We start from the raw sequence: 27,271 nt of genomic DNA, 5'->3' as shown, positions 1-27,271 counted from the left end.
CCCCTCAGCCCCTGTAGACAGTGATCACCGGTGCTGAAAAGAGAAAGAAGGAGGGAGACAGAGCAAAGGAGACATGATGTTGAGACAAAATTGACAAAGGAAAGAAGAGAGACTCCAGAGAGCAGAGGGGGAACGTTTGGTGGGTAGAGGGCTCACAAAGCTGAGACAGACCACTAAGCAGGCAAAGAGGTAACAAAACTAGCTGGGGCCGGGGGAAGGGGGGTATGTGGAGCGTTGAAAGTGGAGACACAGGGAGAAGTCCTGCCGCTGATGATGGGGAGGGGGTCGGAAAGCACTGTGGACAGCCTGACAGAGTTAAGGGGTCCTTGGTAGGTGCTTGGAACCTGCAGAGGGTCCAGAACGCCCCCCCTCGTTTCTCTGCTGCTTCTCCATCTTCCCCGCAGGAGGCAGAGGGGGAGCCCTCCCGAGCGTTGCGGAGGCAGCCAGGCCCCGCCCGTTGCTGCTGCTGCTGCGGCAGCCGCGGGAGGATTCCTGTCCTAATATGGAGCTGGGATTCCCCCGGCCCCGCCCCCGCCCCCAGCCCGCGGGGAGACCGAGCCTTGCAGTCGCGCGGGGGCAGCCGCTGGCTTTGGGGCTGGCAATGGGGGAAGGGATACTTAGGTGTAGACCCAGATTCTCCGCAGGCCCTGGGACCGGCCTCAGTTTCCCCCCGTGAGGGACTGAGGTTAATTAGTGGACAGAGAAACAAAGGGTCACTGCAGACTGCCGAGTTGGTGCAGGTGTTCCTATTTTGGGCTGTGGGAAAATAGAACCGAAGCCAAATTCAGCTGGTCCCTCTCCCTCAGGATACCAGGACCCTTTTCCCACTCATCCTAGAAGCTTAGACCCCCGCCCCCAACTAAACTCCCCCTGCGAAATCGCCAAGACCTGGGTTTGGAAAAGGGGGAGGAGAATTGTTCTTTGAAAGTGATAAGGGAATCCCACAGTTGAGTAATCTCTAGAGAGAAACCCCAGCTCTGACCTATCCCACAGAGGCCAAGGAAGGTCCTTCTCCCCCCGTCCCTCCCCCGAAAGAACGTGACCTTGGCACAAAGGGAGGGGGAATTTGTGTACGACTCTGCTCTTCCCCATTCCCTTATCTCCTTAGAAAAATCGGTGACGGAACCAGTCCCTTCTGCCCTCTGCAGACTCTCCTGCCAGGGGCTTCAGACCGCCTCAGCCCTTGCCCTGTCCCTTCCCTCAGCTGAACACATTCGGGTCCCTGCACCCCCTTGCAGGCCTTCCTAACGCAGCGCTTGCCTCTCGGCTCAGCTGCCGCCAGCCGCGGCCCCCTCCGCAGCCTCCTTCTCCGCGTTCCCCACCCCCCGGCACCCCTCCCGCTCTCGTTCTACGTCATGGGATGACGTTGGATGCCTGGGAGGGAGGAGGAGCGCCCCCCCCACCAGCCAGCAGCTCCCGCTGCAGCTAGCTTAGCCCAGCCTCCCGCCCCCCCTTTCTCTAAAGCGAGCCCCCCACGCCTGACGGGAGCTATATAAGGCGGAACAAGGCAGGCGAGGGGGGCAGCGCAGCCGAGCGGAGCCCAGGAGAGGAGAGAGAGCGAGCAAGCGAGCCTGAGCGAGAGACGGGGAAGCAAGGAGGAGGAAGCCACCGGTGCGTCCGGACAGGAACGCAGGTGTTCGGAGCGCTCGAGCTGGAGCTCTGAAGCCGCTAGTCATGTACCGCTCCACCAAGGGCGCCTCCAAGGCGCGCCGCGACCAGATCAACGCTGAGATCCGGAATCTCAAGGAGCTGCTGCCTCTGGCCGAAGCAGACAAGGTCCGGCTGTCCTACCTGCACATTATGAGTCTTGCCTGCATCTACACTCGCAAGGGCGTCTTCTTCGCTGGAGGTGAGCAAACTGGGGCTGAGACCCAAGCATCAGGGATAGTGAAGCTGAGGGAACCCGCTGGGACTGCCTCAGGTCTAAGGCAGCGTGTCTGCGAGCTGGGGTGAGGAGGAACTTGGAGAACTCAGGATTTCCTACTTTTCCTCCTGAGCTCTGTCCAAACCTGAATGAGGGTTAGAGAGCTTGGGCAGTGTCCCTGGTGCCAGACTTATGGCAGGAGGAGAGCCAGGACACGATGGCCCCAGTCCCCACCAGCGGAGAGAAGCTCCGGGAGCCAAGGGAGGGAAGCCCGGGAAGTTGCAGGGACGGAGCTGCCAAAACATGGGGAAACAACCGCCGTTAGAGATACTGGAAGGGCAATTCTGCAGCTGTTGAAGCGCTGTCCGCGGTGCTGACAGAGCCACGGGGGTTGCAGGGCACTGCCCATGGTGCTGAATGCTCAGTAGCCTTCGGGAGCGCTGTCCGTGGTCCTGAAACCCATACCGGCAGATGCCCCAGCCCCGACTTAGAGGTCGAAGGGCTCGCTGGCTAGAGAGATCCAGCAACAGGTTCCCCGGGCAAGAGCTGCGAACAGCAGGTCAACAGGTGTGTGCAGAGGCAGGTCCATGAAAAAGTCCTCTGGATTTTCTGAAACTCAGTCCATGTCTTTCTCACTTCTGTTTCGCTTCTCAGCCTTATTCCTGACTCATCATATCTTCTTACCCTGCAGGCACTCCTCTGGCGGGCTCCACAGGGCTTCTCTCAGCTCAAGAGCTTGAAGAGATAGTGGCAGCACTACCTGGCTTTCTGCTTGTGTTCACAGCGGAGGGGAAGCTGCTCTATCTGTCTGAGAGTGTGAGCGAGCATCTGGGCCACTCCATGGTGAGTCCTGAGGGTCTTTTCAGATTGGGCTCTGGCACAGATGGGGACATAATAGCTTTCCACTTCTGAGAATTTGAGAATTAATGGGTATGGAGGGGTTATATCCTACAAGATGCTATGTACCAGGGATTGTTGCCTTCACTAATGGTCATCTCTTCTTTATCTTTCTCCAGGTGGATCTGGTTGCCCAGGGTGATAGTATCTACGACATCATTGATCCAGCTGACCACCTAACTGTGCGCCAGCAACTCAGCCTGCCTTCTTCCCTGGACACTGGTAAGAACTTGCTTCTCCCTTCTTCAATCTAATATCCCTCCCGTTGCCTTGCTCCTTCTTGTTTACCATCTCAGTCATTCACTTGCTTACCGATTTTTCTCTTCACTCACCTAGATCGCCTGTTCCGCTGTCGCTTCAACACCTCCAAGTCACTCAGGCGCCAGAGTGCAGGCAACAAACTGGTGCTTATTCGAGGCCGATTCCATGCTCACCCACCTGGAGCCTACTGGGCAGGAAATCCTGTGTTCACAGCCTTCTGTGCCCCACTGGAGACAAGACCCCGGCCTGGCCCTGGCCCTGGCCCTGGTCCTGGCCCTGCCTCTCTCTTCCTGGCCATGTTCCAGAGCCGTCATGCTAAGGACCTAGCCCTACTGGACATCTCTGAAAGGTAAGCCCAGAATGTTCAGACCCCAAGACAAAGTCAGGCCAGAGGTGAGGGGACCCTAGATTCTGGAATCAGGGGCAGGGAGGATGGGCTCTAAGGGGATAGAGGACATGGAAGGGAGTGAGATGCCTGGATATCAAGCAAGGAAAACAGAAAGCTGACCTCACCCTTTCCACCTTCCCAGTGTCCTAATCTACCTGGGCTTTGAGCGCAGTGAACTGCTCTGTAAATCATGGTATGGACTGCTGCACCCTGAAGACCTGGGCCATGCTTCTGCTCAACACTACCGCCTGTGTGAGTGTCCAGAGAGGCTGGGGACAAGACAGGGACCTTGGAAAGGGCATATGGGAAACATGATGAAGAAGGGCTGTGATCAGGGCTGGTGTTGGGGAGATATCAGAGCTCAATGGTTTTGGATACTATAGGGTGAACACTAGGGTGAAGAATCAAAGCAAAAACAGAGTCAAGACTGGGGGACTCTGAGTGGTGAGGTCAAGGTGGGAAGTTGAATGGTGCAGGTTAGGGTAGTCAGAATAAAGGATGCCATAGATACCCCCATTCAGTAGAGAGATCAGTAAAGGGGGAGTTTAGGTGGTGTTGCCTGATGGATGTCCTAACTCTGCATCTCTTCTTTCCTCCCAGTGGCTGAGAGTGGAGATATTCAGGCAGAGATGGTGGTGAGACTGCTGGCCAAGCCTGGAGGCTGGGCATGGATTTATTGTCTTTTATACTCAGAAGGTCCAGAGGGTCCCATTACTGCCAATAACTACCCAATCAGGTGAGCTGCAAGGCAGGGGCCTGGGAGGCAGCTGAGGTGGAATGGAGGAAAAACACATTAGAGAACTTCTCTGGGAATGGACACCAAATCCTTACCGGATGCCTCTTCTCTTCTCTTCAGTGACTCGGAAGCCTGGAGCCTCCGCCAGCAGTTGAACTCTGAAGACACCCAGGCAGCCTATGTCCTGGGCACTCCAACCATGCTGCCCTCATTCCCTGAGAATATCCTCTCTCAGGAGCAGTGCTCCAGCCCTAATCCACTCTTCACTATGGGGCCTCCCAGAAGCACTGATTTCCCCCGTGCTCCAGAGCCCAGTGCTGTCTCAACATCAGAAGAGCTTCTCCGACCCACCAAAGACCTGGGCTTTGGTTACCTGACATTCCCATCTGGCCCTGAGCCTTCTCTTCAAGCAGACCTGAGCAAGGATTTTGTTTGCACGCCCCCGTACACACCCCACCAGCCGGGAGGCTGTGCCTTCCTCTTCAGCCTCCATGAGCCCTTCCAGCCCCACTTGCCTATTCCACCCAGCTCTCTTCAAGAACAGCTGACTCCAAGCACTGCGACCTTCTCTGATCAATTGACGCCCAGCAGTGCAACTTTTCCAGATCCACTGACTAGCCCACTACAAGGCCAGCTGACTGAAACCTCAGCCAGAAGCTATGAAGATCAGTTGACTCCCTGCACCTCCACCTTCCCAGACCAGCTGCTTCCCAGTACTGCCACCTTCCCAGAGCCTCTGGGCAGCCCTGCGCGTGAACAGTCAACTCCTCCCAGCACAGCATTCCAAGCACACCTGAACAGCCCCAGCCAAACTTTCCCAGAGCAGCTGAGCCCCAATCCCACCAAGACTTACTTCGCCCAGGAGGGATGCAGTTTTCTCTATGAGAAGTTGCCCCCAAGTCCTAGCAGCCCTGGTAATGGGGACTGCACACTCTTGGCCCTAGCCCAGCTCCGGGGCCCCCTCTCTGTGGATGTCCCCCTGGTGCCCGAAGGCCTGCTTACACCTGAGGCCTCTCCAGTCAAGCAGAGTTTCTTCCACTATTCTGAGAAGGAGCAGAATGAGATAGACCGACTCATCCAGCAGATCAGCCAGTTGGCTCAGGGCATGGATAGGCCCTTCTCGGCTGAGGCTGGCACAGGTGGGCTGGAGTCACTTGGGGGCCTGGAGCCCCTGGACTCCAACCTTTCCCTGTCGGGGGCTGGACCCCCTGTGCTCAGCCTGGAACTGAAACCCTGGAAATGCCAGGACCTGGATTTCCTGGCTGACCCGGATAACATATTCCTGGAAGAGACATCTGTAGAAGACATCTTCATGGATCTCTCTACTCCAGACCCCAATGGGGAATGGAGTTCAGGGGATCCTGAGGCAGCGGTCCCAGGAGGGGCCCCATCGCCTTGCAACAACCTGTCCCCAGAAGACCGCAGCTTCCTGGAGGACCTGGCCACATATGAAACCGCCTTTGAGACAGGTGTCTCAGCATTCCCCTATGATGGGTTTACTGATGAGTTGCATCAACTCCAGAGCCAAGTTCAAGACAGCTTCCATGAAGGTGAGTTCAACCAAAATGTTCAAGAACTCAAGTTCCTGCCCTGCCAATGAGATGATGGATGGCACTAGACTAGTGCATTCCGCTCTCTGTACCTCAGTTTTATTTGTGGGATAATACCACCTGCTGTGTAGGGTAGCAGTGAGGATAAGAACTAAGGAAAAACAATATGGAAGCTCGGGACAAGTAGACCTGGGGACGCAGAGGTCAGGGGCATGAGATAAAATGCAAGAGAATCTTAGGTTATGGTTTGTGCTTTTTGCCTCTATGGGAGACCTAGATCAGTCATCCCCACCCCACTCTACAAGTGAGGACAACCAAGGTCCCAAAGTTAAAGGAACTTGCCTAAGATCACACAGCAAATTGACAGAAGAGTGATTAGAGCTCTAGCTCAGTATTCTTGTTCCCTAAAGAGAGTACAGAGTGAGAGTTTACAGGAGTTTGGGAAAGAGAGTGGGACTCAGCCCCTGGCCCCATCGGAGGATCTCTGCTATGGCTCCATCCTTTCCAAAAACACAGTCATATTTTCACTCCATTCATCCAAATTGCTCCCTTATCTGCTGAGCCTCTGGTGATCATTCAGTCATAGGACGAACATATTTGCAGCCCATACAGTGTGCCAATAGTGGGCCATATCCTCAGCCTAGCTTTTCTAATAGGCCTAATGATTGTTCTCTCTCTCTCTCTCTCTTTCCCTCTCTCTGCAGATGGAAGTGGAGGGGAACCAACGTTTGAATAAGTCTGTGACTTAACGTCGTCAAGTATGGCATATTGTCATCAAGACGTGGAGCCGCTCTCCACCCCCCCGGGATCGTTGGGGGGATTCTGGGGGCCAAGGGGGAATAGATGTGATTCCCCAAGCCCTGCAGGATTTGGGGGGGGAGGTGGGAGGGCACGGGAGGGGGCTTCTTTTTAAATTTAGAGACATCAAGTGATCCCAGTTTCCATTTCAATCTGTATTCACTCGTAGTGAGTTTCCTTGAATGGGATTTCAAGCGGAGAATGGGGGAGTCTCACGTCCCCCCCTCCCCGCTGCCCCATGGGCCTGGGCCAGTTCTCCACTCCTGGGGGGCCAAGCCACCCCTGGGCCTTGGTGGGGGAAAGGCAGTGCCCACCAGGGCCAGCCTGTGCCCTGAGGGGCTCTTGACACCCACGTAGAATTCTCTACACACCAGTAACGGGATTTCAATTCCGATGGACTCTGCCGCCCTGGCGGCCCTTCTTGTGACTTTTGCGCCCCGCGCCTGGGGTGGGGGGCGCGAAGAGACGCTACATTCCTTTCCGATGGAGGAAGGCAGACCTGCCGCCGTCACACGTGTGCTTGCACGAGTGCGTGTACCTGGTGCGGGATTCACCCGGCTGCCCGACTGCCTGGGCCTGCCCAGGTGGCCACCTCGTGGTGCTGCGGTGACTTTGTAGCCAACTTTATAATAAAGTCCAGTTTGCCTTTTTGGTATCCCTGGTGTCGTGCACATCTGTGAGAAGGGAAGGGTGGAGACTTGAAAAAGATGAGGGGCCCCAATCGGAGTGTGGGGGTCAGGAGGTAAAGTCTAGACCTGCTGACAGCCTGGCATTTCTTCATTCACTCAACACCAGAGTGTTTGGTATGTGACACACTCTGTGCTAGAAGCTGAGAGTTTGGAGCTGAAACAGATGCTACATCTTGGCTTTGTGACACTTTGGCATCAATGCTACTGGGGTCTCCTCTCTGCTCTGAGCTTGCAGAACTTCCAGTGTGGGATGGAGCAGAAGGTCCTGGGGAGAGAGAGAGGATTCAGCTTGGCATTTTCCTGGACATGAGTTTGAAGTTTCAGGACATAAGTTTCTGTCTTTTTTTTTTTTTTTTTTTTTTTTTTTTTTTTTTTGAGGGCCGCACTCGCAGCATACGGAGGTTCTCGGGTGAGGGGTCTAATCGGAGCTACAGCTGCTGGCCTAGGCCAAGGCACAGCCACTCAGCATCAGAGCCATGTCTGTGACTTACACCACAGCTCACGGCAATACCAGATCCTTAACCCACTCAGCAAGGCCAGGGATCGAACCTGTGTCCTCATGGATGCTAGTCAGATTCGCTTCCACCGCACCACAGCAGGAACTCCAGGACATGAGTTTCTTTCTTCAACCTGGCCTTACAAGCAAGCAAATTCCATCTGGGGCCCTGGATCTTCTCATCGGAAATGATAACCATCTCTGCTATCGCTGCATGGGGCTTTCAGCCTGCAAACATTTTTATATCACTTCACTGCAACAAAGTCCCTGGACAGGTGTGTGAGCAGCGTGTCACTGATGAAGAAGGAAGATCACAAGTAAATGGTGACGTGCCCCAGAGTTAGTGAGAGGAGCAGGTTGACAATAACCCACATTATCCGCATCCAAGCCCTGGCCTGTCCTCTCCAACCCCAGGCCTGTGAACCATCACATCAAATCATCCCAGCCCAGATTACCTGAGAAGGGCAGGTGTGGGCTGCAGCAGAGCCCTCTGCCCCTCCAGGCCTGCAAACTAGAGCAGATCTCATCCTTCTGAGCAGAATACAACTTAGTGGGTCAAGAGAAATCTTTATTTCCAAAAACACTGTCAGCCTCAAAGCTTGAAGGCCAACAACCACAGGGGATGGCGGGGGCAGAAGTGAAAATTCGGAGACAGAAAAACCTGGATTTAAATTCCACCTCTACCAACCATTTGCTGAGTGGAATCCGAGCTTCAGTTTCTGTACAGGTAAAATGGGGCTGAGAAAAATGGTACTGACCTCCCAAAGGTGCTATTAGAAGGCAACAGTGGGGGTTCCCTATGTGGTGCAGCGGAAACAAATCTGACTAGTATCCATGAGGATGCGAATTCCATCCTTGGCCTCTCGCATTGGGTCAGGGATCTGGCATTGCTGTGAGCTGTGGTGTGGGTCGCAGATGTGGCTCAGATCCTGTGTTGCTGTGGTTGTGGTGTAGGCTGGCAGCTGTAGCTCCGATTTGACCCCTAGCTTGGGAACTTCCATATGCCACATCTGCAGCCCTAAAAAGCAAATGAAAGAGAAAGAGAGAGAGAGAGAGAGAGAGAGAGAGAGAGAGGAAGGAAGGAAGGAAGGAAGGAAGAAAAAAGAAAAAGGAAAAAAAAGAAGGCAGTGGTGACTGCCAAGGCTTACAACAAATTTCTCAAGGAGGGGAAGGAAGCTCCAGGCCCTGGTCTGCCCCCCACCCAGTGAAATACGTAGGCTGGATTCCAGGCGCTGAAAGCACAACCCTGAGAATAGCTTAAACCACCTAACGTTCAAAATCCTTCAGCTCTGGGGCAGGCCCTTCTGAGGTCCTCTGGTAAGGAAGATATTCCAGGGACCCGTCATCCCTTTTCAGCCTTGGACTCATCCTTGGGTGAAACAGGAAGGCTCAGACTTGCCCCTCTGCCTTCCCGTATGTCTGTTCTCCAACTTAAACAAAAGAACTGGCCTGTAAGCCCCAAGAAGAGTCTGTCTCAGCTCTGCCCCTCGCTGGTGCAGAGCACAGGGCCGGACACACAGCAAGCACACTATAAATATTTTATTGAGAGGACAACTTCAGAAGTCAACCTAAGGATTTGAGCAGAACGTCACCAATTTCTACCACAAAAATGTTGTTCCTAAGTTCCCCAGAGCATAAAAGGTTGTATCTCTCAGCCACGAAACTGAAGTGACCATAGGCTCAAGACACATATTGGAGTCTCATCTAAAAAACCTCCCTGGAGCTCATCAAAAACAACAGAAGTCTGAGAACAGGAGCGGCAAGAGGAGCCTAAGGAAACCTGATGACAAAATATAATGTGTTCAGGCTAGGATCCTGGAACGGAAAAAGGACATAGGCTAAAACCTAGGGAGGAGTTCCCGCTGTGGCACGGTGGGTTAAGAATCTGACTGCAGCAACTCGGGTCACTGCAGAGGCAAGAGTTTGATCCCCAGTCTTGTGCAGTGGGTTAAGGGATCCAGGATTGCCACGGCTGTGGTGCAGGTCACAGCTGCGGCTCAGATTCTGTCCCTGGCCTGGGAAACTCCACATGCTCAGGTGCAGCCATTAAAAAACAAAAAACAAAAAAACAGGAGTTCCCGTCGTGGCGCAGTGGTTAATGAACCCGACTAGGAACCATGAGGTTGCGGGTTTGATCCCTGGCCTTGCTCAGTGGGTTAACAATCCGGCGTTGCCGTGAGCTGTGGTGTAGGTTGCAGACGCGGCTCGGATCCAGCGTTGCTGTGGCTCTGGTGTAGGCTGGTGGCTATAGCTCCGATTTGACCCCTAGCCTGGGAACCTCCATACGCCGTGAGAGCGGCCCAAGAAAATGGCAAAAAGACAAAAAAAAAAAAAACTATGGAAATCTGAACAATGCGTGGGCTTCAGTTAATAATAATGTACCAATACTTGCTCATTACCTGTGACAAATATACCATGTGACGGTACCACGTTAATAATAGAGGAAATAATAGATATGGAGTATATTAAACTCTACTTCCTTCACCAACATTGCTGGATATCTGAAGTTTCCTGAAATTAAGTTTCTTTAAAAACTAAAACTAGGAGTTCCCGCTATGGCACAGTGGGATCAGTGGTGTCTTGGGAGCCCTGAGATGCAGGTTCGATACCCAGCCCTGCACAGTGGGTTAAAGATCTGGCATTGCTGCAGCTGCAGCTTAGGTTATGACTGCAGCTGGGATATGATCCCTGGCCCCAGGAATTACATATGCCACAGGGCAGCCAAAAAAGGAAAAAAAAAAAAAAACTAAACTAAATAAATTGAACATTTTAAAAATAAAGGATACATGAGAAAAAAAGAAACAGCTTGCTAGTATTTGGGGGTGATGGTGGTAGGTGATAGCAGAGTGTGTGTTTTGGTGAAAAGTCATCCCAATACTCAGAACCAGAAATCCCGCAGCTCGGTCCAGCGGGGAGAAAAGAACAATTGGAAGAGCCAATGGCTCCACCTGCTGGACAGAGAAGTACCTGCTTTGGTTCCACTTGCTGGCAAGTCTCCCTGGCTCAGAATGTCCCAGCTTGGAACAGATGGACAAACTGAGGCCAGGGGAGAGGAGGGGACTTGTTGGACGGCTCTCTCAGAGCCACTGCAGGAGCCATACCTGACCCTCAGCTATTTCCCTTCCCACCAATACCAAACTCTTCCCTGGGAGCAGAATGTAGGAGAATGGGTTCAAGTTTTGGTGTCCTAAAAATTGACCTCAAGTGTCGCCTCTGAAGCCTTATTTCCTTATTTTTGACCACACCCATGGCATATGAAAGTTCCTGGGACAGGGATTGAATCTGAGCTGCAGCTGCGACCTACACCACAGCTGTGGCCATGTCTGATCTTTAACCCACTGTGCTGGGCCCAGGATGGTACCTGTGCCTCCAGTGACTAGAGTTGCTGCAGTGGAATTCTTACTCCTATGTCAAGGTGGGAGCTCCAGCCTTGTTTTCGTTTGTTTGTTTGCTGTTAGGGCTGCACCTGCAGCATATGGAAGTTCCCAGGCCAGGGGTCCAATCAGAGCTACAGCTGCCAGCCTACACCACAGCCATAGCAATATCAGATCTGAGCCGCATCTGTGACATACACCACAGTCCATGGCAATGCTGGATCTTCAACCCACTGAGCGAAGCCAGGGCTTGAACCCGCAACCTCACGGTTCCTAGTCGGATCCGTTTCCACTGCACCACGATGGGAACTCCGTGTTTTTGTTTTCAGGTTTGTTTTTTTGTTGGTTTGTTTTTTGTTTTTTGAATGCGGTAAATGTTTGCAGTACATACATGTGCCAGGAAATGTTCCGAGTGCTGGAATGCAGCAGTGAACAAAACAGACAAGGTCCCTAGGCTCAAAGAGCTTATATTAGCTGTGAGGAGACAGAACAAAAAGTCAATCAACACTCTCGAAGGAGCATACAGTATGTGCAACATGAGGGACAGAACCACAGCTCTGGTTCGGAGTGTCCTCACTTCGAATAGGGTGTCCGGAAGCCCTTAGGAGGTAGCAATGAGCCGAGACCTCAGAGGAGAGACAGGGATGAGGATGTCCCAGTCCAAAGGAAAGCAAAGGTAGAGGTATTTAAATGGGAAAGCCTTGGAGCTTTTCAAGGACTAGCAAGGCAGTCAGTGTGCATGGATAAGGGTCAGCAAGAGGAGTGCTTGCAGAGAAAATATTACTCAGGGCTTTATACCCTAAGAAACTTAGATTTGATTTCACGTACAAGAGGAATTCTTTGAGGGGATTTAAGCAAGGGCACGGCATGATTTGATTCCCATGTTGAAGCCATCCCTCTGACAGGGTATAGAGAATGGATAGGAGAAGGCAGGAGCGGAAGTTGAGAGACCAGCTAGGCTTCTGCGGTGGTCCAGGCAGGAGAGGTTGGGAGCTTTCCCCGGGCACAGATGGAGGCAAGAGACTGGATTCAGAATTCTCTGAGAATCAACATGATTGGCTACTGTGTGTAAAGTAGGGATGAGGAAAAGAGAGGAGTCTTGTGTTTCTGACTTTAGTAACCGGGTTAAGGGTTACTATTTAGAGTGGGATGAGACGAATGTCAGGACTTTTGCAATGTCATCAGGTGCTGGCAGATCTAATTGAAAACCTCTCCATCTCAGGCCTCAAGAAGCTTCCATAAAGAATGTGTCACAGGCATTGGGTAGGATCCAATCAAAGAGTACCAGACACACAAGGAAGCAAGACAGTATGAGCAAGAACTAGCAACAAGAGACATACACGGTACCTGTATTGGAATAGTCAGCCACTGATTTTAAAACGACTATATTTTTTCATGTTTAAAAAAATAAATTGCAAAGAACATCTACAGGGAACATGAAATGATAAGTGGTAAAGCAGACTTGAAAAAGAACCAATAGAACCTAGAAATAAAAAAGATGAAAACTGAAATTTCAACACTCAATTCGAAATGGAAAATTGGAAGGACCACCAAGACCTACAGCCACATTAAGGTGGGGTTTTCGGCAAAAAAGTATAAGACAATATGTTGAGTGGCTTATTTGTACATTGTCTGAAAACCAACTGCCTGTGATCTGGGTATTTTAACATAGCCCAAGCACTATAATCTATACTAGGCCAAGTTTGAGCCAAAGTACATAATCCAAAATGTGGTTTTCTATTTCACATATCTAAGCACTTGAAGAAAATAAAATCACCCGATTGATATAATGAACACATATAATTAAAAATCAGTACTCAGGGAGTTCCCGTGGCGGCACAGTGGAAACGAACCCAACTAGGAACCATGAGATTGCGGGTTCAATCCCTGGCCTCACTCAGTGGGTTAAGGATCTGGCATTGCTGTGAGCTGTGGTGTAGGTCACAGACGAGGCTTGGATCTGGCATTGCTCTGGCTCTGGTATAGGCTGGCAGCTGTAGCTCCGATTAGACCCCTAGCCTGGGAACCTCCACATGCCATGGGCATGGCCTTAAAAGGACAAAAGACAAAAAAAAAATCAGTATTCGGAGAAAAAATTGTTGGCGTATACTGCATATGGAGTATAATTATTACAGCACAGGTTACATAGGTGTGATAGTGTATCATACACTGTTACATTGTGAAAACTAGAGACACATTGATTGTGAAATCCACATTGCAAAAGACATCATAGAGCTGTACAAACAAGAACTAGATGAACTAAAATTCCAGAGAGGGAAGAACCGTTCCTGTGTGGTTTTTTGGTTTTGTTTTGTTTTTTTGCTATTGAGTCCTTTATATAATTTGGATATTAATCCCTTATCAGATACAGGATTTATATATTTTTTTCTCCTATTCAGTAGATTGCCTTCTCATTTTGTTGATGGTTTGCTTTTCTGTGTTGAAACTTTTTAGTTTGATGTAATCCCACTTTTTTTGCTTTTATTGCCTTTGCTTTTGGGGGAAAAAGCAAAACAAAACACATCTTTGCCAAGACCAACATCAAGAAGCCTGTTTTCTTCTACGAGTTTTATGGTTTCAGGTCTTACATTCAAGTCTTTAATCCATTTTGAGTTAGTTTGGTGGCGGCGGGGGGGGGGGGGGTTGGAGGAGCTTGTGTAAGTTTGGTCCAGTTTCATTCTTTGTATGTGTCCATCCACCCTTCCCAATACATTTTACTGGAGTTCCCGTCATGGCTCAGTGGTTAACGAATCCGACTAGGAACCATGAGGTTGCGGGTTCGATCCCTGGCCTTGGTCAGTGGGTTGGGGATCTGGCTTTGCCGTGAGCTGTGGTGTGGGTTGCAGACACAGCTCGGATCCCAGGTTGCTGTGGCTCTGGTGTAGGCCAGTGGCTACAGCTCCAATTTGACCCCTAGCCTGGGAACCTCCATATGCCGCAGGAGTGGCCCAAGAAATGGCAAAAAAAAAAAAAAAAAAAAAAAAAAAAAAAAAAAAAAAAAAAAAAAAAGAAGAAAGAAAAAGAAAAAAATAAATTAAAAAAAAAAAAGAAAGTTCCCAATACATTTTACTGAAGGGACTGTCCTTTCACCATTATACATTCTCAACTCCTTTGTCATAAATTAAATGACCATATATGTACTTATTTCTGCAACCTTTGGAGATATGCACTACGTTCTCTATGTTATAGATGAGGGATCTAAGGCACAGAGTAGTTAAGTAACTTGCCCAAGGCTACACAGCCAGGGAGAAAGAAAGGGTGGCCTCCAACTGACAACCAGCAAGAAACTGAGGTCCTCAGCCCAACTGCTCAGAAAGAACTAAATGCTGCCAACAACCACATGCGTTTGAAAGTGTCAAGCGTCAGATGAGACCACAGCCCCAGCTGACACACTGATTGCGGCTTGGGGAGAATCTGAAGCAGAGGGCCGAATCATGTTCAACACGAACTTGTGTGAATTTTCTTTTTAAATGCAAACGACAAAGTACCCAACAGGGGAGGACTTGGTTAAACAAATAATGGTAAGACAGAGTACTAAGCAGTCTTCAAAAATTGTTTTAGGAAGATAATAATGAAAAAATGTTGCCAAGTTATAAGTAAAAGCAGAATAAAACACTATCTGTAGTATGACCTGAATTTGTTTTTTTCTTTTTCTTTGCTTTTAGGGCCACGCCCACGGCAAGTTCCCAGGCTAGGGGTCAAATTGGAGCTACAGCTGCCGGCCTAGGCCACAGCCACAGCAACTCAGGATCTGAGCCACATCTGTAACCTACACCACAGCTCATGGCAATGCCAGATCCTTAACCCACTGAGCAGGGCAGGGGACCATACCTGCATCCTCTTGGATACTAGTTGGGTTTGTTACTGCTGAGCCACAATGGGAACTCCTTGTTGGTTTTCTTAAAGCGTTATATATAAACACACACGCACAGGAAAAAAGCAGAAAAAATATACAGTAAAATACCGGCAAAAGTCTTAGAGTTCCCGTTGTGGCACAGCAGCAACAAACAGGACTAGAATGCATGAAGACCTTGCCTCACTCAGTGGGTTAAGGATCTGGCGTTGCAGTATAAGTTGTGGTATAAGCTAAAGACATCGCTCAGATCTGGCGTTACTCTGACTGTGGTGCAGGCCGGCAGCTGTAGCTCCAATTCAACCCCTAGCCTGGGAACTTCCCTAATTTGTGGGTGCAGCCCTTTAAAAAAAAAAAGTCTCTTCTGAGTGGGGGGATCACACAAGACTTTTATTTTCTTGCAGGTATTTTCTACGCTTTCCAAATCTTCTTATTGTAAAACAGTGCCTAGCACCTAACAGATGCTTGGTCAGCGTGAATCCCGTTTCTCTCTCGTCTCCGCTCTTCGATGAGAGGACAAGAGTCCTGGATGTTATGATTAAAGGGAAAACAAGAGGCCAGGACTTCAAGAAGGCTTCTCCCACCGTGGGCAGGTACCTACTGATGCTATGCTTCTTCCGAGGGTCTGCAGCCATAAACCCCCCAGTTCACATTCATGTTCAGGTAACACCTGACCCAGAGCCAGGGTCTGCTTAACAGAGGGCCCTGACGTAGCCCTTAGGATCCAGAGCATTCCATGTAGTAACCCTATGACCTGAAGTCCCTAAGTGGATCTGTTTCTGTTGAGGTGGCAAGTCCCTAAGAGATAAGAAGTATTTCTGATGAAAGCAGAAACTTCTGCTGCCTCTGGACACCCAAGCCCATCTTCCATGCCCCCCCCACACACACACCGCCCATTTGCTCCTCCCTGGGGGAAAACACAGGATTTTCTCCTCTCTCTGCCAATTCAGAGCCTGGGCAAGTTGTTCTGCTTGGATGAACCTCTGATCACACATCTAAGAAGCAGCAAGAAAGACCCCTCCTTCCTAGGGTACCTAAAGTCTGTTCATGGTGGCTGCTATCAGTACAGGTCCCTTTCCCTGGGGTCCCAGAGCAGAAACTGAGAGTGAGTGACAAATGACATTTATTCAGGTTTGATCCTGTGATACAGCCATGCCTATAAAAATATGTAATTTAAAGTCAGAAAAATACAACAACTAGCTCCCTTCAAACGCCTGGAGGATGGGGGTCGGGGGTCACTTCTTGGCAGCTTCTGCCTGGGCTGCCAAATCTGCCTCTCTCTGAGCAGCCAGGAACAGGGCGCGCTCCTTCTGGAAAGCTGCCAGCTCTTCTGAGCTGAGGCTGCGGGTACAGAAAAACAGACGCTACGTGAGGGCCTGGCACTGGTGGGGGGCTCACAGGTGCCCACGGCACCTTCTCAGAACCCCTCCTCCCCCGCTGGACTCCCCAGCCTCCAGGGCTCTGCCCATCTGTTTCCTCCGCCAGGAATGCCACCCCCCCATCGCCTCTGCCTATTATTCCCTTCTTGAAGCCCTACTCAACCTCCGAGACCTCGGCTACATCCCAGGCCAAATTAACCCACTTTTCCTCTGTGCCCCAAAGATTCTGTACAAAGAGGTCGTTAGCTGGTGCCTGTATGTCTCTCTTAGAGCAGGGATCACATGCACTCACCTCTGTACAAGTGAAGACCTGAGCAAAGTCAAGTCCATCCCTGTCCCATGCTTAACCCCACTCCTCTTGGGAAACACCAGCAGCAAGAGGCCAGCGAAGGGCTGGGTGCTGCCTCTGCTGTCCACGCCGGATGCTCTCCCACCTGACACCTCACTTCAAAAAAAACAATTCCTGAGGTCATCGGAAGCCCCATGAGGGGACCCCTCCTGGCCTTGGGGTCAAGTCTGAATTCAAGAACACACTGGTCCCTGTCTGCATCCCCTCTTCATACTATTTCCCACTCCGCCTCTAGTAGCACACACCCGGGTCACACCGAACTTCTTTGCGTCTCTCTCTTCCACCTTACATTTTTTCCACTTCTTGGAATGCTTGCCCCCACTCCTTGACCTCGCTTCCCAGGGCTCTACTTAGATGTCAAGGACTCTGCAAAGCTTTCACTGACACACCAGGCAAAATCAGGAACCCTAATCCCTGTACTCAAGACACCTGTAGTTCCTTTTAGCCACACCGACCATCCAACAATATAATTCTCCTTTTATGAATTCGCCTCCATCTCTGGGCTGTGAGCTCCTTAGAAGCCAGACCCAGCATGGCTACCTCCTTCCCAGCTGCACCCAATGTCCAGGACAATATCTGACGAATATTTAATAAATACATTCCAGTGAATGAGGCCCTGCACTCCCAAGAATCTAAGCTCTCTTAAGTCAGGAGCTGACTCTCCCACTCAGTGGGTCCTCATCTTTGTCCCAGGGTCAAGAACTTTCCAGACCCTCCCCTGGACACTCACTCTTTCACCACACGAATGCCCAGGGAACGGGCAGAGCCAATGATGGAGCGAACAACAGAGGACAGCGGCACGTCCTGCAGGGCGAAGGCGTCATCCTGAGCTTTGACGCGGGCGATCTCGTACACGTGCTTCAGTGTCACCAGGCCTGCCACCTCTTTTCCTGGGAGGAAAGAACAAGCTGTTCTTCAGAGGTCACTGCTTCCTTCCAGAGCCTGCAGAATCCCCATGCCCACCCTGCCCCTTACCTGTGTGCCGCGCCCCCTTCTCAATCCCGGCAGCAGCCTTCAGGAAGTAGGAAACAGTGGGTTGACCAATTTTGATTTCAAATGTCCTGTCGGGCTTCACAGACAAAAGAAATATGAGACTACTTCTTTCTCTCTCCCCCCCCACCCCACCCCTGCTGCCTCTGCCTGGGGAACTTTTAACTTCCTGTCCCTCCTTTTCCCCAAATCACCTTCCTATGATGCCCATTTAACTGACCACAAAACCACAGAAAAATTCACCTGCCATAAACATCCCTGTCACCTCTCTTCCAGACCCAACTCTGCTCTGGAAGCCCCAGCAAGCTGGAGGGGCAAAGTTAAGATCTGCAATATGGCAGTAGATGGGGGGCTCCGGAAAGATACGGACTAGTCTCCACCGTGTAAATGGGGACAGTGGGGCCCAGGAACAGGATGACACGTGCCCCAAGTTAGAAGCAGAGTAGCAACCCCAAGCGACCAGCTTCAGGACCTGGGGAGAAGAGGGAGAATGAGAAGGAAACTGGGGGTCAGCGTCCCAACTCCGCACCTTCACAAAAATCTTGGTGGGCAGAGGAATGCCTTCTTTGATGTCCTTTGTCTTTTCGTTGAACTCCTTACAGAACTGGTTGATGGAAACGCCTCGCTGTGACGGAGGCACAGGGGTTAGCGTGGGGGCGCAGGGAAGCTTCCTACCACCCAGGAGGCTCTCTGTCCGTTCTCTCCTCCGTCTTCACTTCTCTAAGTTCCCATCCTTTTTTCTCTACCCAGATTCAACGAGCATTTTCTGTGCCAGGTGATCTGTATGCTTCCACGTCTGTCTAGGCTCACAACAGCTCGTCGAGGAAGGACTGAAGAAGCTCTGTGACCAACCCAAAGCCATACTGCGTGTGGACAAGCAGATCCATGTTCTAAACCGAGGCCGCCCTGGCTCCAGCCCGCACCCTCCACGCGCGTACTAGCGGCCACCCGACCCTGGCCTCCCACTCCAGGTTCCCGCCGCGGCTGCACCTGACCCAGGATGGGGCCGAGTGGGGGTCCGGGCCTGGCCTGGCCTGCCCGCACGATGGCCCGGATCATGCCGCTGGCCTCGGGCTTCTTGAGGGCCCGAGTGGCCCGGCTGAGCTTCGACATGGTGCGGAGTTCCTGGCCTTAATTCATCGCAGGTCCACGGCAAGAGCGAAGGCTCCGGGCGCCGCCAGCTTGGGTTAAAGGTCAAGGGTCCTCACACTAGGATAGGACAAATGAAGCCAACAAGTAGCGTTGATTCCGTCCTTCCGCTCTCCCACTAATGACAAAGGGAATGAGATGAAGCGGGAAAAACCTTTAACGTGCCATCTTAAATTGAGGAAGGACCCGAATGGCTCGGATACGCACGTTCCTCCTGGAGAGCACACAGGCACTGCTTCAGACACCTAAGCGAAAAGAGGCCCTCAGCCGCCGCCCTGTCTTATGGGTATGGTAGTTTTGCCCTCTTAGGAAAACCCCACAGAGTGGCGTGTCCTGGAGCGCCATCTGCTGGACACGGAGATAATCTCTGGGTTTGAAAATAACCTAGAGCTCCTTTTTCAGGCGAGGGAATTTCTTCATTTTATGAGCCCGTGTCTTCACCTGCTGTTGAAAAGAAATATTAAGAGTATGGACTTGGAAGCAAATTGCCTGCTTGCTTCTCTTGCTTGGCTGTGAACTTGACCAAGTTATTTATGCTCAGTTTCCTCCTCTGTAAAATGGGAATTATAGAGAGTGGACTTGTGATTGCCGGGGGGGGGGGGGGGGGGGGGGGGTTGGGTTGGTGGATGCAAGCTGTTTAGAACAGATAATGATGGGATACTGCTTTACAGCACAGGGAACTGTGTCCAGTCTCTTAGGTTAGAACATGGTGGAAAATAGAATTAAAAAAAAAAAAAGAATGTTTATATATGTAGGACTGGGTCATTTTATGTATATCAGAAATTGAAGGAACAGGAGTTCCTTTCATGGCTCAGTAGTTAACGAACCCGACTAGGATCCATGAGGATGCGGGTTCAATCCCTGGCTTTCTCTGTGGGCTAAGGATCTGGCGTTGCCATGAGCCATGGTGTAGGTTGAAGACGTGGCTCATATCCCGTGTCGCTGTGGCTGTGGTGTAGGCTGGTGGCTACAGCTCCAATTTGACCCCTAGCCTGGGAACCTCCATATGCTGTGGGTGCAGCCCTCTAAAAAAAAAAAAGAAAAAGAAATTGAAGGAACATTGTGAATCAACTATACTTTTGTGTGTGTGTGTGTGTGTGTGTGTGTGTGTGTGTGTGTGTGTGTGTCTTTTTAGGGCTGCACCCTCGGTATATGGAAGTTCCCAAGCTAGGAGTCGACTTAGCCGGTCTGTGACCTACGCCACAGCTCACGGCAACATTGGAACCTTAACCAACTGAGGGAGGCCAAGGATGGACCTTGCATCCTCACAGATACTAGTCAGGTTCATTACCACTGAGCCATACTTTAATTTAAAAAAATTTTTTTAAATAAACAAAATGGGAATTATAACATGTGGCCCCCTATACCCTGGGGCTAGTTGTGAGCGTTAAGTTAGCAAAGTGCTTTAGGATAGTATCTGTCACCTAGTCAACGTTTGCTATCACTGTACAATAAGGACAAAACCTTCCCGGAGCTGCTGGGAGGCTTATGAGGCCCCGAATGTATTTGATACATCATCTGTGTCCAGTAAAATAAGCCAGGTTCTTATGATTTCATTTAACTTTTTTTTTTTTTTTTTTTGTGCACTTGCTGCATACCAGGCACTGTGCTAAGCATTTTCAGGGCGTTATTATCTCATGTAATTCTCACAATGGCATGAGGTAAATTGTGTATTATACTCCCTTTGCAAATGAGGGATTGAGGCACAAAAAGAGGCCCCCAAACACCCACCCCGCATGTGACAGGGCTGGGAAACAAGTATTGGGATCATCTGATTCCAGACCCTGTGCCACAACTCCCTCAGCCTCATCTAGAAAAATGAGCTAATCCATGAAAAACCACACTGTAAACTGTGAGGCAAACAGAGTTTTTAAAACTCTGAATTTGCTTTGGACTCCCACGAATGAAGTGTGATTATTCCCATCTCCGAAGTCTGTCAAGTTCTTTATAAAACTCAGCCTCGGGGTTCCCCAGGGGCTCAGTGGGTTAAGGACCTGGCATTGTCAGAGTTCCTGCTGTGGCTGAGCTGGTTGAAAACCTGACCAGTATCCATGAGACTAAATAAATAAATAATAAAACTCAGCCTCATTCGCCTTATCAAGACTCTAGACCAAGAAGCTTCCTTGATTTTTTTTTTTTTTGTCTTTTTGCCATTTCTAGAGCGGCTCCCTCGGCATATGGAGGTTCCCAGCCTAGGGGTTTAATCGGAGCTGTAGCCACAGGCCTACACCAGAGCCACAGCAACGTGGGATCTGAACCGCGTCTGCGACCTACACCGCAGCTCACGGCAACACCGGGTTCTTCACCCATTGAGCAAGGCCAGGGATCGAACCCGCAACCTCATGGTTCCTAGTCAGATTCGTTAACCACTGAGCCACGATGGGAACTCTGAAAGCTCCTTGATTGACACCAAATGGCAAGGTTCATTTCCTCACTAGGAACATGGGGCTAGTTATAGCACCTACCTCGCAGGAATTAGTTAATTCAGGTAACGCTCACAGAGGAGGATCTGGCCCAGAGCAAGCCAGGCTGGGTAGGACCTCATCTCTGGGTGACCTACACCACCCGCCTGTGCTTACAAGCTTACTTATAAATAAAGAAATAAATCCTTCCCAAATGAAGGAATTAGGACGCAAAAGTGCGTGGCAGGTGCTCAGGGAGCCAAGAATGCCGCCTGGGAAAAACAGGGCTCCAGCAGATGCAATTTCCACTTCGCGTCAACGAGAGGACAATTTTCATTATTCTGCCTCATACAGATTATGAGGAAGCAACTCCCTAGTTTGCTTCTGGATATGTGTGAGGCCAGAGTGTTCAGGGGCAAAGATAAGGGGAGTGGGGGCCAGATCTCACAGGCCTTTTCAGTCCTGTGAAGGAGTGTGGGAGTTCCCTGGTGGCCTAGTGGTTAAGGACCCGGTGTTGTCATTCCTATGGCTTGGGTTCAGTCCCTGGCCTGGGAACTTCAGATGCGATGGAAAAAAATGAAAAATAAAAATTCCCTGGCGGCCTAGCTGTTAGGGATCCAGCGTTGTCACCCCTGTGGTGTGGGTTCCGTCCCTGGCCTAGGAACTTCCGCACGGCCAAAAAAAAAGTTGTGCGACTCTGCAGTAGGACGTCACTGGACAGTGCTAAGCATCTGCCTCAAGTTTTCATTTTGGAAAGGTGGCCCTGTCTGTGGCACGTAGCGGGATGGGATGCAGGGCAGCAGACGGTAGAAAGATAATGGTGGCTTGGGATCGGACAAGAGATCTCAAAAGATAGGGTGTATTTCAGTCAGCAAGTGCTTGTGTCGTGCGAATTGGGTCCATCTTTACGAATCGTAACTCTTTGAAACCTCATTGTCATCGTCTGAGCTGCAGGTGCTCGGATGATGCCCACTGTATAGATGAGGAAACTGAAGAACAGAGAGGTTAAGTCACTTGTCTGAACCTACACTGCTAGAAAGTGGCAGAGTCAGGATTCGAACCCAGATCGTTTGGCTCTAATGATTTGTGCACTTGACCGTACCTTAGGCTGCCCCACAAATCAGCAAAGTTAGTGCTTGATGGGTAATTTGTGGAAGGAGGAGGAGAGAGGCAGGAAGAGTGATGCCCTGGATTCTGGCCTCAGTAAGCACGACATGAAAGGGGTGAGACTTGCACTTTGAGTGTTGAGACACAGGAGCTATAGGTTCAAGTAGAAGATGGTGAATTGAGTTTGGGGGGAGGGGGGGTCCTTGTGGCACCAAGCCAGAGGGTCTCCCCTGAGAGAGAAGCAGACAGAACCTCTGGCACTTGTAACCCAGAGACTGATAGGCCTGAGGCCAAGGCCAGGAGTGAGATTGCCCGGGGTGGGGAGAAGAGATGAGAGGAGAATGCGGCTTTTTTTGGTCTGTTTGGCTTTTCTAGGGCCACACGCAAGGCATATGGAAGTTCCCAGGCTAGGGGTCTAATTGGAGCTGCAGCTGCCAGCCTACACCACAGCCACGGCAATGTGGGATCCAAGCCGTGTCTGTGACCTACACCCCAGCTCACAGCAATGCCAGAGCCTTAACCCACTCACTGATGGAGGCCAGGGATCGAACCCGCAACCTCATGGTTCCTAGTCCAATCTGTTAACCATTGAGCCACGATGGGAACTCCAGAACTCAGCATTTAAAGAGTGAGAAGAAGGAAGGAAGGAGTGAGCAAAGGAAGCTGAGCAGGAGCAGCTGCAGTGTTAGGAGGGAGGCCAGGAGGTGTCTGCAGCTGCAGTAGAGTAGTTAGAGAAGAAGAAAATGAGAAAGTGGAGGAAGTTCCTGTTGTGGCTCACCGACTGGCAACCATGAGGATGCAGGTTCAATTCCCAGCCTTGCTCAGTGGGTTAAGGATTCAGAATCCTGGGAGCTGTGGTGTAGGTTGCAGACTTAGCTCAGATCCTGCATTGCGGTGGCTGTGGCTGTGGTGTAGACTGGCAGCCGCAGCTCCAATTCAACCCCTGGCCTGGGAACTTCCACATGCCACACGTGCGGCCCTAAAACAAAGGGCAAGATTACCCAGGTTGGGTGCTTGGCTCAGGCCTGGCACATGGCCTATGGCAAGCACTCTATAAAAGTCAATGATTCTTGCTGTCGGTTCTGACTTCATCTTTCCTGGGCCGGGTGCTCTCTGGGCCCTGCTCTGGGCTCTCTGCTCCATTCTTGCCCCTCCAACCCAGCCTCTCCATTGGCCAGTGTCAGGCCTCTGGGTAAAGCTTGTCAAGGGCACCTACAACTTCTTTTCCCACAGTGTGGACACTGGTCCTTCTGAGACTGTTGCTGTGGCTGTGGTGTAGGCTGGCAGTTACAGCTCTCATTGGACCCCTAGCCTGGGAACTTCTATATGCCAAGGGTGTGACCCTACAAAGAAAAAAAAAGAAAAAAAGAGTTAATGATTAGGAAATATTATTCCAGTTAAGAACTAGTTAAAATAGTCTCTGTGATGCTATGTCCTGCCTTGGCCCATGAACTTGTTGCTAACGATTACCTTCCAGTGAGAGTTATTTTGCAAGTGGGGTTTTCTTTTCCTTTGAAACACTCCCTAAGCCTCCTTCCTTTTCTGAGCCATCTTCACTGCAGAGTGAAGGTCAAGGCGTAATTGCCCCAAAGACCATCAGAAACTGTCACCAGACCACCTGACTCTGGTCTTGATGCCTTTGAAATGCTCTATGGAGGGAGAATGAAGGCGTCTAATCCCTATCAACAGCCCTGTTTCTTCAAGTTAAACCTATAACCCCCCTTGATGTCCCCTCTCAAGGGACATGGTTTTTTGGTTTTTTTTAAGGGCTGAACCTACAGCATATGGAAGTTCCAAGTTCAGAGTTGTAGCTGTTGGCCTACACCACAGCCACAGCAACTCGGGATCCAAGGGGCGTCTGTGACCTACACCACAGCTCACAGCAACGCCAGATCCTTAGCCCACTGAGGCCAGGGATCGAACCCGCATCCTCATGGATACTAATTGGGTTCGTTACCCCTGAGCCGCGATAGGAATGCTGAGGACAGTTTTGAGGGCTTTAGCGTGCTATGACCTCCTTTGCCTGGTGAAGCAATAAAGCTGTTCTTTCTGCTTCACCCAAAACTGTGTCTCGGAGACTTAATTGGTGCTGGTGCACAGGGGGTGCATTTTTGCTACAGGAGGAGGGGACCCTCTGTAAGCCAGGGAGGGAGGCCTCAGGAGAAACCTGATCAGGCATGTGGTAGGTCTTTGGGAATATTTGGGAGGGGTGCATGCAATGACCCTTGCATATATTCTCTTCTCTACTGTTGCAGAGAAGAGTGGGCTCTTGATTGGTTGCGGAAATGATACGAGACACAAGGCCAAGAAAGCAATGGGCGGCTGTTAAGTGATAGTACCTTCTCAGGCCCCTGAGCTCCTCTGGCGAGCTGGTTCTCTGGGGGTGAAAATGATTGGGCAGAATATTAATTGAGACAGGAGAGGTTTGGGCTCATATTTCCTGGTTTTCATCCCAGCTCCATCTTCTTCAGGGGAGGAGGGATTTTTCTTATTTGGTCTTGATCAGAAGTGTCATAGCTTCAGTGCTGTGATGGGTGCTTCTTATGTGCAAGGCAAATTTTATCGTAATGAGTGCATAATGAGCAAAAGGTTACATCCGGATGCCAGGGATTCCTGCCTTTTGCCGCCTTTCTTTGTTTGCCTCTAGGACGGACCCCATCATTTTTGAGATGCAGGGTTTCCTGCCACCTGGCCAGTGCCCCCCTTTCTCTCCTCAGGTCTAGCTAACCACCTGCTCTTTCACTTCCACCTCCGTGATCCTAGTCGCAGCACCAGAATCTTTCACCTGGATGAGAACAACCTCCAACAGGTGTCTGTTTCAAGCTTCGGCTCCTCTACAGACCCTCCTTCAACAGCCAAGCATGTCAGATTTTTGTCACCCCCAAGTCATCATGCCACCCACCTACTCCAGGGACTTCCCACTGAAACCCCAGTAAAGTTCTAATTCCTTACCTGCCCTACGAGGTCCTTCTCCTCCTTCCCTCCCTCGCCCATTCCACTCCAGCCACACTGGCCTCCTTGGTCATTGTGATATTGGGATTTATGGTGAGAAATATACACGACATCCCTCAGCATCTACAGGGATTGGTTTAGGCCCCCTCCACTATCCCACCCCTCTCCCCACAGATACAAAAATCTGAGGATGCTCGGTTCCCTATGCAAAAAGGCATAGTATTTGCATTGAACCCATACACATCTTCCCGTAAACCTTTTTTTTTTTCCTTGTCTTTTTAGGGCTGCACCCATGGCATATGGAGGTTCCTAGGCTAGGGGTCGAATTGTTGCTGTAGCCACCAGCCTACGCCACAGCCACAGCCATGCCAGTTCCCAGCCGTGTCTGCGACCTACACCACAGCTCACAGCAATGCCAGATCCTTAACCCCACTGATTGAGGGCAGGGATTGAAACTGCATCCTCATGGATACAGGTCAGATTCATTTCCTCTGAGCCATGATGGGAACTCCTTCCTATGTACTTTAAATCATCTCTGGATTACTTGGAATATCTGATACAATGTAAATGCTATGTGAAAAGTTGTGAATGTGATGTAAATTTTATGTAAAGAGTTGCAGGTGCAAGACAAATATGTTTTGCTTTTTGGAACTTTCTGGAATTTGAAAAACAAATAGTTTGGACTCCAGGTTTGTTGAATCCGTGGATGTGGAATCTGGCTTAGTCTCTGCTCCAGACACAGAGTTCCTAAAACCCTTGGAATTTCCTAAATTGAAATTTTAGGAGTCTTTTGTTATTCATAACAAGCCCCCTTCAACCACCAGTGACCTCATGTTAATGAGGTGATTTTCCAGAAGCCCCTAGGTGACCACTGGATGGGTTGCCCGGGAAACCAACCTCGCAACTAGAGGATTGAAACTTTCCGACCTATCCCCTGACTACTGACCTCTGACCTCTGGAGAGGAGAAAGGGACTGAAGACTTGACTACTGATGGTCAATAGTTTAATCAATCATGCCTTCTTAATGAAGTCTCCATAAAAACTCCAAAGGACAGGGTTCTGAGAACTTCCTGGTTGGTGAACTTGTGGAGCTGCTGGGCAGGTGGCATGCCTGGAAACTCCATGCCACGTCCCCATATCTTGCCTGTGCAATCTCTTCCTCCTGGCGCTTGACTTGCACCGTTTTGATTTAGAAGCAGCAGCAGGTGATGGTTTGGAGGGAGATCTTTACTTTCTGCTCAGGAATTGAACCTGGGCAGCCTGGTTGAAAACCAGGAAACCTAGCCACTAGACCTGCTAGAGGCTACAAGTAGAATTGCCCTGATTCTTGCCCCTATTGAAAGCAAGACTGTTTCAAGGAGGCAACGACTGTGAAAACAGGTATAAATTTTATTGTTAGAAACACAGTATAGCATGTGGGAGAGCACAGAAATACAGAGTATTCACCTATTTATCTAAGGCAGAAGTAAAGCAGTAATATGCACCCAAAGGAGAGGAGAGGGTGCAGGTGTCCCCCTGAATGAGAAGTGTGCCGGAGAGGTGACTTAAATTACTTGTATAGGACAGTTATTCCGGGTCTTTGTCTTCCTTTGGCCAATTAACTTGTTTTCTCTTTCATGCCTGACCAGATCTAGGGGGCTCCCCTGATCTGCATGCGCATTTTTGGCCAAGGTGGATTCCAAAACAGAGCGAGGCGAGAAGGTTAGCCAGACTTATTGTGGCCTGGCCCCCCTCCCTTTTTGAACCCGAGGGGTCTCTCTGTGCAGGTGTAGTTGGGGTCTCCCTGATCCTGAGGATGGGAAGTACATGCTCTCTTTCTTCTGCCCCAGCGGGGCTCTGACCCTCCTTTGATTCTGTCCCCACCACAGCTGAACAAGTTCACAGAAGGTGAATACCAGCCATTTGCCTTGTGCCCACTGTTATTTCTATCTTGTAGTTTCGATAGGTGGCTGGTTGTTAAGTGTCCATCCTGGAGCCCATCTCTCTCCCGCCTCACTTTGAAATAGTCTTTGTAATAAACTGGCAATCAGATAAGCA

General features: G+C 50.4%; 2 protein-coding genes across 3 annotated transcripts; one reads left to right on the top strand and one right to left on the bottom strand.

Annotated features, from left to right (window-relative positions):
* Positions 1-1,464: 1,464 nt before the first annotated feature.
* On the top strand, positions 1,465-7,149 carry NPAS4 (neuronal PAS domain protein 4). 2 transcript variants are annotated; one of them, XM_003122496.6, is made up of 8 exons: positions 1,465-1,849; positions 2,556-2,707; positions 2,881-2,983; positions 3,098-3,371; positions 3,553-3,662; positions 4,011-4,146; positions 4,267-5,696; positions 6,401-7,149. In XM_003122496.6, exons 1-8 carry the CDS (start codon positions 1,675-1,677, stop codon positions 6,430-6,432), a joined length of 2,412 nt encoding a protein of 803 aa, XP_003122544.1. In that variant the 5' UTR covers positions 1,465-1,674; the 3' UTR covers positions 6,433-7,149. The 2 variants fall into 2 exon arrangements, with proteins under 2 accessions (XP_003122544.1, XP_084866025.1); XM_085009899.1 differs by lacking the exon at positions 6,401-7,149 and having other exon boundaries at positions 1,519-1,849; positions 4,267-5,872.
* Positions 7,150-16,012: 8,863 nt separating this feature from the next.
* On the bottom strand, positions 16,013-18,827 carry MRPL11 (mitochondrial ribosomal protein L11). The gene is made up of 5 exons (XM_003122488.7): positions 18,615-18,827; positions 18,154-18,249; positions 17,610-17,703; positions 17,365-17,524; positions 16,013-16,247 (listed from the first exon to the last, which is right to left on the bottom strand). The coding sequence occupies exons 1-5, from the start codon at positions 18,735-18,737 to the stop codon at positions 16,142-16,144; spliced, it is 579 nt and encodes a 192-aa protein (XP_003122536.1). The 5' UTR covers positions 18,738-18,827; the 3' UTR covers positions 16,013-16,141.
* Between the last annotated feature and the right edge of the window lie 8,444 nt (positions 18,828-27,271).

The sequence above is a fragment of the Sus scrofa genome, chromosome 2 (genome assembly GCF_054392235.1).
Source record: "Sus scrofa isolate SSC_HxYL_T2T_F1_AM1 chromosome 2, Sscrofa_HxYL_maternal_Yorkshire_Landrace_v2.0, whole genome shotgun sequence".
Classification (NCBI taxonomy): domain Eukaryota; kingdom Metazoa; phylum Chordata; class Mammalia; order Artiodactyla; family Suidae; genus Sus; species Sus scrofa.
The sequence above is the reverse complement of the archived record's forward strand: the minus strand, read 5'-3'. Positions and strand labels throughout refer to the sequence as shown.